Raw genomic sequence first — 11,053 nt, 5'->3', positions numbered from 1 at the left:
CAGGAGTTGGCCAGTGACAGGAATGACATTTGCTTCTGGTCACTCGCCCATTTTAATAATGCTGAAAAGATACGGGCTGAGAAAGGCACACTCTCCAGTGCTTCGTGACCCTGGAATCTTTGCCAAGTTGAAAGAGATCCTGGAATCTGGGGCAAGTTACTGCTTTATGGTTTGGATCATGATCTTCTTGGAAGATACTTATTAGGGCCATTTGTTGACAACATTAAGAATTAACAAATTATGTTGTTAAAGCATAACAAAAGTTTAATGGTCTCATTAGGGGACTATAAAGTCTGTAACTTAAGAGAGAAGTATTGTGGTGTTGGAAAGCACGACATATTTACAAAAGGACTCCTCAGAGTCTAATTTCTAGAACTGAGGCAAAGCTCGGCTATTGTGGTCAAAAGAATTACAATAAAACAGTAACAGAGAGAAACAAAATCCTTTTATATTTGGTGACAGTAAGTGCCCCTCCTCCATGGTGTGAATGTAAATATATCAAGTTAGCTTTTTAAAGTTAAAAATTGAACATAAAGGAGAGACAGTCTCCTTCCTTTCTTTTTTTTCTTTCTCTTTCTTTCTTTCTTTCTTTCTTTCTTTCTTTCTTTCTTTCTTTCTTTCTCTCTTCTTTATCTTTCTTTCTGCCTTTCTTTCTCTCTTTATCTTTCTTTCTTCCTTATCTCTCTTTCTCTCTCTCTTCTTTCTTTCTTTCTTTCTTTCTTTCTTTCTTTCTTCTTTATCTTTCTTTCTGCCTGCCTCTCTCTCTTTCTTTCTTTCTTTCTTTCTTTCTTTCTTTCTTTCTTTCTCTCTCTCTCTCTCTCTCTCTCTTTCTTTCTCTCTCTCTCTTTCTTTCTTTCCCTTCCTTCCTTCCTTCCTTCCTCTCTTCTTTATCTTTCTTTCTTCCTTCTTTTCTTTCTTTCTCTCTTTCTTCCTTCCTTCCTTTCTTTCTTTCTTTCTTTCTTTCTTTCTTTCTTTCTTTCTTTCTTTTTTCCTCTCTTTTTGTTTAAAACAGAGGGTTTCTGTTTGTTTCTATGTTTGTTTGATAGCTGGTATGGGAAAACAGTAGGGGCTTCTGGGTCACAGACAGGTCCTTGAAGGCACTCTTTTCCCAGGAGAATTCTGCTCCTTACAGTCTGCAGGAGTGCACCCATGGGACTCTGTAGAAGGGAATGGAGATCAGTGCTGGCTCTAGCATGCATGATGAGGTGAAGTGCTGGTCTAAAGTGCCAGCAGCCAATTTGTACAAAGAAAAGAAAAGAAAAGAAAAGAAAAGAAAAGAAAAGAAAAGAAAAGAAAAGAAAAGACAGTTTGGGGGAGGAGCAGAGAGCAAGTTTTTGGTAAGGAGAGAAACCACTTGACCGTTGGGAGGTCTGATCATCTTTGTCATAAAGGCGAGCTGAGACCATTTCATGTAGTTCCACTAAATCCGGGCTGAAGTATGTCTGGGTCTGAAATATCTGTATAACTGTGGAAAGAATTCTGACTTGGGAGCTGCAGACTCTGGGTTCCAGAGCTTGATCTGTCAGAGTGGGACACTTTAAAGACAGCCCTCAGCCACTGTTTTCTTGTATATATAGTGAGTACTCTTTCTTAGATCCTAAGATGTGAGTTATCTTAGCCTGTGAATTTGTTTTGTATGTTGAGTGTGGATATACATTCCCAGAGGCAGAAAAACGCAGCCTGTGAAACTTCGGAGCCAGTGCAAGTGGACAGGGTAGGGCTTACTTATTGATGCTCGTAGGTCAGCGAGGCTAATCCTGGGAAGCTTTCTGGGGCTCCTAGGAGAACCTTTATTTGCTGGCGGGGAGCTTGGCTTTTGTGTCTGTTGTAGGGTACTAGGGGTGGGAGTGTCAAGAATCAGTTCTAGAAGGAGCCCGAGGCTGTGGATTTGCCCTGCCCACCTCACTCAACCAGCAGAGGCTCCGGAACACTGGATGCTCTTGGCTTACCATTAGCCAAGTTCATTACCAGCCACAGCATCAGGGTGGTGCAACAACAGGTCTGAAGGTCTGAGCTCAGACTTGATCCTACCAGCTTCAGCACAGAAGGCCCATGTCTCTGAAATTCGAAGCCATGTGGCCTGAAACAAAAGTGTTTCCACAGGCCCCCACCCCGCTCTGTGAAGCTGTTCTGTCTCCCTGGAGGCCTAGCACCCAGAAACACACACACACACACACACACACACACACACACACACACACACACATTGCAAGATACAGGATATAGAACTGACCATGAAAAGCCCAACTGAGACCAGAAACTCCCAGTCTGGGACTCTCAACATTCCTTCGAAAACCCTTCAGTCCCTGGGGACAAAGGCTTAGGAGGGAGCCCTGTGTTGACGCTCAGTTTATTAGGAGGGATGGTTTCCTTTAGAGGGGGAGGGGAAACAGCTGTGATTTTAAAACACCACCTTTCCCTTTTAAATTGGTTTTTGTATTCTTTGACACAAACAGCGATTTCAGTGAGCAGCAAAAGACACAGCATCGGAAGAGAAAAGAATAAGTACCAATGGGGACATGGATGTCAGCACCCTGCACAGATAAGGTGCCTAACTGGAGAGAAGTCAGGTAGAAGGCAGAGGGGGCTGTGCAAGCTATAAACCCTCCTGCCCTCAGACATGGAGGGCTTGCTGGGAACGTGCAGTTGAACATAATCTCCACGAGGGGAACCTGCCTTTCTCTTTCCTGATTGGTTTGTTTCAGCTTTGTCTACCTTTTGCAAGAATCCAAACCCATTAGTATCACTCTGAGGAATACTGAGAACTCCAACCCCTGGAGGCTTTCTTACATCCCTGTCCCAGAAGGAGCATCCTCCAACAGGCTCACTGCTTTCTTCTCCATGAAATGTTAAGATCTCAGGTCACGTTTCTGTCTGGCATGGAGGCCCAGATATTCTGTCTGAATATCTCACCACTTCAGACTTTTCCAATGTACGGAGCTGTTAGGGACCTGTTGCTTTTGAACTTACCAAGGAATCAGCGTCCTTATTTGCGAATAATATCTCAGCTGATGGCAGGAAAGATCACAGAAGTGTTCACACCCAAGCAACTGTTTTAGTTCAAGAAAAGGTAGCTTTGTTTTGATAAAACAAAAAACAAAAAACACTAGCATTCAAGTTGCCCTGAAAATTGCCTGAAGGCAATTTTTGGTGTGCCAAATAAGTTTTACGCCAAGATCAAGTTTCCAGCTTCAGTCAACTGACTTGAAAATGTCCACCTGACGAAAAGCTGTTTGCTACCTCACCTTGCCAGCTCACCTGGCCGGCTAAAGGTTCTTAGGAGAGAGATAGGCAGATGTATGTGTTGTGCTAACTCCTGAATGTCTTTGAGTCTAGGAAATTCTATTAATGGAAGGCACATCCTAGACATTGTGAAGCAATAGCAGAAAATGAAACCACAAATATCTTGATCTCGGTATGAAGGACTTTTTGTTTGTTTGTTTGTTTTCGAGGCAGGGTTTCTCTGTATAGCCCTGGCTGTCCTGGAACTCACTTTGTAGACCAGGCTGGCCTCGAACTCAGAAATCCACCTGCCTTTGCCTCCCAAATGCTGGGATTAAAGGCATGCGTCACCACCGCCCAGCCTGAACCCATTTTTTTTGGGGTGGGGGAGTGGTAAAAATATCTACCCCAATCTACTATCACAAAGTGTTTTGTAGATCAATTTTGAGTTTTATTTTTTTTTAAAAAAACAAGCAGTATGCCTGGGGTTCATAAAATTTATATACAAATATATACACAGACACAAATAATATTAAAATAAAAATCACACGGTTTCTCGTGGTGGCGGCCCTGGCACCCCACAAACATAATGCTAACTTTTCCTTTAAAGAAATTGCTTGGCCCAAGAAGACCACAGTTAGGTAACCACTAATAAAGCTGTAGCCGTTGCCTGCAACATTTCAATTCAGGTTTCAAAAATATATAAATAATTTAATTACAAAAACCCAACAACATTTCCCTCTTTTTTTTTTTTTTTGGCACAGTGAAGCATTGGTTGTTAGCAAAGAAAATGACCATAAGTTTGATTGACAGCTCTCTTACACGCAGCAGTCACTCCTGTGAAAGACACACATTTACACAGCGGGGTCTCAAAACCCCAAACAGTAGTCATCATTTACCCCATGGAGTGGTTCCCTGATGTATTTTTCTTTTTCTTTTTTATGGGTGGGGAAGGTAAATCAGTGGAAGGCGTGACGCAAATAGGAGGGAAAGGAAAGCCTCTATGCGGGAGAGTACAGGCCTGGCCAAGAAATGGAAAAGAACGGCTTTGATCCTCTGTAAAGTTACAAAAGACAAAGGAAACTATTCTGGACTAAGTTAAAACACTTGGGTCAAAATGCTTAACTTTAAGGCACATTTGATGGAGAGTTGAAAAAAAGAAAAACTCTATTCCTCCGGAAAGTGGAAAGTGCACAGCCCTAGAGCCCACATTCCAACCTCCTCAACAAAAGGCGCCCCCAACTCCACCCTGCTCAGCACCCCTTCTGCTGAGCACAGAGCTCCTGTCAAGCTAGCAGAGTCTCCACCGGGTAGGACAGGTGCGGACCGGGACCGCAGGCCGCTGCCGCCTGCAGGGCCGTGGGCAGCCGTAGGGGGCAGTACAGGTGCGCCGCGCCGGCGGTCTCCGGACCTCGGAATGGCTTGGCTGGAGCCGCGGTGGAGAGGGGCGCCAGCAGAAGGGGCGCCGCGGGCTGCACCTCGGTCCCGCGCGACGCCAGCAGCGTAGGCTCGCTTGCGCCGTAAGCACAGAGCGGTAGCAGAGCGCCACCGGGCGCCGCGGGAAGGAGCGCGGGATAGGCGCGCAGCGGCGGGCAGGGAGCGGCGCCCCAGGGTAGCTGCACCCCCAGAGCCGAGTCGCCGTCGCGGCGGCTGCGAAAAGGCTTGCTGAGAATGCTGTCGATGGCGAAGGAGCTGGAGAACTTGCTCGCAGGGCTGGAGCGCTCCTCCTGGCGAGCCGGCGAGCGCGCGATCGGGGAGGAGCGGGCGGCGGGCGCGGGCTGCGGGGTCCCGGCAGGTCCGGGTGGGGCTTCCTCCGGCCGCAGCCCGGACGCGGAGACTGTGGTCCGGTGGCTGAGGCGCTTGCGGCGGCGGCGGAAGACCCCGTCGGCGAAGGTGTATTCGCTGTTGGGGTTGAGCATCCAGTAGTTGTCCTTGCCCCAGGGCCGCGAGGGGTCGCGCAGCACCTTGACGAAACAGTCGTTGAGCGAGAGGTTGTGGCGCACGGAGTTGCGCCAGCCCGTGTAGCTGCCCCGGAAAAAGGGGAACTTGCCCATGAGGTACTCGTTGATCTCGGCCAGTGTCAGGCGTCCGCCCGCGGAGTCGCGGATGGCCATGGCGATGAGAGCGATGTAGGAGTATGGGGGCTTGGGCCGCCGCGTGTACGGCTTGCTGCGCGCGCCCTCGCCGCCGCCCACGCCGCCCGCGCACGGCCCTGCCGCGGAGGCCTGCGTTCTGCTGTCATCAGTTGCCTCCGGACCGTCTTGGGCGCTCGGCCCGCCACTCGAATTCCTCTCGCCGCCGCCACCTTCCAGATCCCCGGCGCCGCTGCCCGCCGCCGGGCTGTTGGCTGCACAGTCCCCGTCTGAGCCTAAGGAGTCGTCACCAGCCGCGGACAGTGGAGATGGCACGTCGCTGCTGCCGGCCCCCTCCAGATCGCTGCCCATTTTGTCCCCGTGGGCTGCGCGTGGGACGAACACCTCCAATTTCATGCCGGCGCTGGTGCTTCCAGTCCGGCACAGTTACCCCTTTCCTGCGAGGTCGTAGGAAGCGAGTGGCGCCCGGAGTGGCGATCCCGTGGCCCGCTGAGTCTGTCTTCTCCTGGGAGGGACCGCTCCTGCGTCTTTCCGAGAGAGACGCTTTTCCGAAAGGTTCTCCTCCGCTGGGATTTTTTTTGGGAGGGGTTTTGATTGTTGGGTGAAGTGAGGAGTGGAGTGATAGAAGTTGGTGCAGTGCTGTCCTTACTCCGAGGTTTAGAGACTTTGAGCGGAAGACAAGCGAGGAATGAGGGGCCACCCTGCGAAGCGGGGGCCAGGACACACCAGCCTTAGGATTTCGTGCTGGGAGGACCGAGCCGGCGCTTATGCTATCGGTCTGGGCGTCCAAAAGTGTTCCTTCGCTGGATGTCTAGGTCTCAGGCACCGACCTGACGTCTGCTGGCGCACCCGCTACTTTTGAGGATAGGACGTCTTCAGCCTCGAGAGCCCATAGAAAGGAGTCTTCGAGGCCGCCGCACCCGCAGCCGCCTTGCCACCCCCGGCTTCCCGGGCAGCATGTCCGCGCTGGCCGGCCGCAGCAGAATCTCGCCTCCACCTTCGGTCCGGCCCAATATAACCCTGCGGCGGCTCCGCGCGGGCGGGGCCTGGGCGCCCACGGCCAGGGGGTGGGGGAACTAGGTGGCCGAGGTGGCCGCGGCTCCCCCCAAGGCGTTCATCAGGCCGAGGCCACGCGGCGGCGCGGCCACAGAGTCTCCGCGGGCGCAGGTTGTTTGTTTTGGGTCTGGCCGGCCCCGCCCTTTCGGTCTCGCCAATGGGGAGCGAGCGCACGGCTAGGGTGTGCGCGCGAGTGTGCGCGCCTGTGCGGCTGCCCCGCCCGCCCCGCTGCGCAGGTAGGAGCTTCTGGCTTCCCGCGGCCACCGAGTGGGTTTCTGCGCCCCCCGGACTCACCAAGACGATTGCTCTCCTATACCTGGTAGAGCTGACACTTTTTGGACGCTCCAGAGAGACACCTAAAAGGGCTTAGGCCGAGGGACTGGTTGCATAGGTCTGGCCGCCGTCCTGAGCTGCGCGCTGCGTGCAGCCTGCGGATTTTTTTGGCAAGGAGAGCCAATATTCTTAGGAAAGGAAATCCCTGGTGATAATTGAATCGCTGAACTGCAGACACCCCGTGGAACAGCCTTTGCATTGACCTCTTTCGTGCCCTTCCTCTTACTTCCTCTCTATGGCCAACTTTACCCCTTGTAACAAGTAAAAACCACGAGCTTGAAATTCTATGATTCTTTTTGGTTGATCGTGCCTCTTGTTTCTTAGCCGGCTTCCGACTTTCACTTTTATTTTGTCATACCTGGCTGGAGGCTCTGGGGGGAAGGAGGCAACGCCCCATACTTTTACCGGGAGGCCGCTTTGCAAGAGAGGTGCCCGGCTCTGCCTGCCTTGAGTCCCTTCCGAAGTCTTGTGACGTGGGCTTTGCCCACAGCCATGCAGTGCCCGGGTCTAGCAATCAACAAGAATCACGGGAGGATGTGTGTTCCTTGGGGCATGAGGCAAAGGCAAGGCGTGTTTATCGCTATTTGTCTGCAACTGTGCTCTAGAACTTGCCTTGGCTTTAGTGGCACGGGTGTCAAACAGGAAAGGAGGCCTCTTCTGCAACTCCTCCGACTCCCTGACAACTCTGTGTCAGTTCTCCAAGGAAAGGGGCCTTGCACTAGGAAGGGTGCACTTTTGACCCTATGCCTACCACGCCAGCTTCCTCCTTCTTCCTGCTTTTGTTGCGAATAATGTTGAGGCTGCGACTATGTGGGAGAGCATGTTTGAAGTTTATTTTATTACTTTCCACCATTTGTGTGGAAAGCATACACAAGCTTCTCTTCTCTTAAGTCAAGAAGCCGTAAAGGCGCTCAGAATGCAGTGGGCATCTTGACAGCCAGCAGGAATCTGATGTTTTGTAGTATGCAGGGAGTAACTGTTTACCACGTGGTGCGTTCCTCCAGCCTCGAAAAACAGCCTCTTTCAAGGGGTTCCTCTTAGCTCCTGCCCGCAAATGGATGGTCCCTAGGTCCTGGCCAGGGGAGTGCGTTGGGATGAGAATTAGCCCAGTGCAAGGTGACAAAGCATTGATTTGGCCAGGGATAAAAGACATTGTTAATGAAGGTTGTCCTTATTTGAACTCAGCGTGCCTGTTTTATGGAGGAGATACATTTAGGAGGGTTAAGACTCAATAGGCAATAGGCAATAGGGAGATTCCAGGCCTAGGAACACCAGTGGCTGCTAATCCACTCACTGCCAGTCCACCTCACTGCCAGTCCCGCACTTCATCCGTCACCACCTCTCACTAGCTGCAGCAGATACTCTCCTTACCTTGATCTTGGTTAGGCGAGGAAATGCCTATTCCTCGTCCCTATTAAGCTGACTGTTGGGTTTGGAGCTTGTGATGGGGGAGGAGAGGAGGATGGAGAATTCTCAGCTGGGGTGAGGGTGGGGCAACTCTTTCTACTTTGAGAGTTCTTTGGGAGGTTGGAATGGCTAGGTAAGATACTACCCATGGACCACTACGACGACTTCGGAGAGGAAGACCCCAGGAGGAAAATGGCTGGGTCCAGCTATCTGGGAAGGGGAAGAGGAACCTGGGAACTAGGATACAGACTCCATCAAGATGGAGTCTTGTCTTTATTTCTTGGCTGTATATCCTATTCTTGCCCCATCGATACCATGTGCTGAGAAAAAAGTTTGTCTTAAGTTAAAAATCACAAATAAAACTCTTCTATGCGGTTGCAGTTGATTTGACTGTTTTGAGCTGATGTTTTGTGTCTGGAGAATTCATTCACCTTCTATGGATGATAAAGGAAAACAGCAAGAAGAGAAGAAGAAAGATGTCTGTTTTCCGAATCTCTATCCCCACACCCTTGAGGTTGGGGTTTCCAAGTTTAAAAGAACAGACACCAACTCCTCGTCCCCAATCTCCAGTTTCTTCACAAATTCCCCCCCCCCCCCATTTTTTTTGATGATGTCTCCTTTAGCTTTGTCTTTGGGGATTCTGATAATTGATGGATTGATAAGTGCCTGTGGGTGGTGCCTGACCAAGTAGCTGAGGTTGCGAAAGGCTTACTAGCTACTTCTCTTGCCCTTTAATTTTCAGGGAGATGAGTAGCTGAGCTATGTGGAGGAAACACTCAGATCTCTGTGACCTTCTTTCCTCCCTGAAGTGGGTTTTATGAAGAGAGAAGTGAAGCTGTGGACGGCAACAGAAACTTACCTGTGGACACTGTTCTTTTCTTAGTGGGGTAGTGTTTTCCTGCCCCGTTCCTAAACATTAATCTAGAAAAGAAAGAAACTAATCTGTCTCAGGTGACTGTGTAGACTAGAATAGACTCCTATCGGAAATGCTGACAACGTGTTCTATATATTAGACTAATGAACATACTTGTAGTAAGAAGACCATAGAACCGTCCAAATGTCTTCTCTCTTCACCATCTTTAGGCATGCCACCCTGCCTCTTGTATTCTATGAGCCCCACTGTCTAGAAGTTGGGTTCACTTAGCTCAGTAATTCTTCTGGTTTGGTGGATCCTCAAGCCAGCAGTATGGAAATGGCTGGGTGTCTTTCCTTATTAACCTTTGGCAGTAGTCAATTGGATCTGAAGGGAAAGGAAACTGGAAACAGCCTCCTGGTGGAGACCTGAGGCTCAGATGTGTAGTGTAATGTGACTAAGAAGGAGGAAGCTTCAGGCATAAAGAAAGGGATAATGCAGGAAGTCCTGGGTAAAATGCAAGGCTCTGCTCTCATGTCCAGTGGCTTTTAGGGCTCAGAGAGGGCCTGGCTTGGGACTTAGGAGCTAGATAGCAGAAAAGGGACTCAGCAAAGGTAAAGTCTAGCTTTTATGTTCCTTTGGATTTAGTGAAAACAGTCAAGAACGGGAGTACTTGGTTCTCTGTTCTAACCCACATCTTTCTAGTTTGGAGGGATGGTTTATTTTATAGGAGCCAAAGCCTTTGAAAACATGGAGATGGATGTGCGTGTGGCAGTAGTGGATAAAACCCAGGTAGTTTTACACATCCTTGCCCCTACTTCTTTTCAAAGGAATTTTACTAGGACCAAGTTCATCTGTTTGTCTTGTCTGGTTTGATCAGTCTCCTTTTGGTCCTCAGGGTGGGGCCATGGTTGAATCAAAGAATCCTGGGATGTAGCTAGGGTGATTGACCAGATGCAAACTACAGTTTGTGCTTCATGGCCCTGCACTACAGCAGGAAGCCTCCTGGGGACCCAGCAAAGGAGAAGGAGTAATGGGCTACATGAACCCCGTTTCTAGGTGGGTATTGTACAATGCAAGTGGCAGAGAGGCAGGCCTAAGTACGTCAGAGAAGAGTGAAAACAGCTGAGGAAAATTGAGAAAAGATAAAAAAAAATAGATTATCTAGGGCAGGACAGAGGTTAGAGACGTTTGAAAAAGTGACCTGATTCTGTACCCTAGAGACAAAAATCATAATCGCTGTAACAAGGATGTAGGAAGGTATTATCCAGGAATCAAAGAAAGCCCTGAGCTGATTTATAACAATAGCGTGCTAGCTCTGACCCTGGGGACACTGATCCATCCTTCAAACCTGACCAGATCTTCGGAATTCTCCTTGCTCAGTCTTAGTCCAGTTCCCCTATTGTCTGATGTTCTTTAGACATTCATTTTAAAAGGCAGAACAAGGTATCTTTTGAGTATCTTTGCAATAAGTTAATTGTACTCTTAATAATTCTTAATTTGTCGAGCTTGCTCTTTCCAGAGTAAATGAAAAGTCAGACCTCTCCTGATGTTTATCATGGGAAGAGGCCCATTTTTCGATGAAGGTGAGTGACTTTCACCCTCCAGAAGAGCGATGTCATGGACCTGAGCATGTCATGATTCGATGTCACAAACTTGAGGATGATTCAGTCAGGAAGACACGAGGACCTGAATTCAATTCCCCCAAACCAGTGTGAAAATAAATCTAGGTCTGGTGGCAAATGACTTTAATTCCAGCACTGGGAAGGCAGAGACAGGGTTACCTAAGGCTCAGCAGTCAGCCTGTTTGGTTAGTTCTGAGAAACCACGTTTTAAATAATCTAACAAGGCAGACACCCATGAAATGAACTTTAGATCTACACACATGTGTCCCTCTCACACCCCCATACTTACTCCCGTGCAGGTGTATACTCGCACACATGCATGTGCACACACACAAACACCCACACAAAGAAATAATAATAATAATAATAATAATAATAATAATAATATCCTCAACCATCAGATTTTAGACTCTTCTAGGTGCTCCTTGTGTGTTCAAGTTTAGGGAGGTCATTTTGGTGGGAGA

General features: G+C 49.1%; 1 protein-coding gene across 1 annotated transcript; it reads right to left on the bottom strand.

Annotated features, from left to right (window-relative positions):
• Nucleotides 1–3,651: 3,651 nt before the first annotated feature.
• Foxq1 (forkhead box Q1) lies at nt 3,652–6,458 on the bottom strand. The gene has a single exon (NM_008239.4). The coding sequence runs from the start codon at nt 5,709–5,711 to the stop codon at nt 4,509–4,511; it is 1,203 nt and encodes a 400-aa protein (NP_032265.3). The 5' UTR covers nt 5,712–6,458; the 3' UTR covers nt 3,652–4,508.
• Between the last annotated feature and the right edge of the window lie 4,595 nt (nt 6,459–11,053).

This window comes from Mus musculus, chromosome 13 (assembly GCF_000001635.26).
Source record: "Mus musculus strain C57BL/6J chromosome 13, GRCm38.p6 C57BL/6J".
Taxonomy (NCBI): domain Eukaryota; kingdom Metazoa; phylum Chordata; class Mammalia; order Rodentia; family Muridae; genus Mus; species Mus musculus.
The sequence above is the reverse complement of the archived record's forward strand: the minus strand, read 5'-3'. Positions and strand labels throughout refer to the sequence as shown.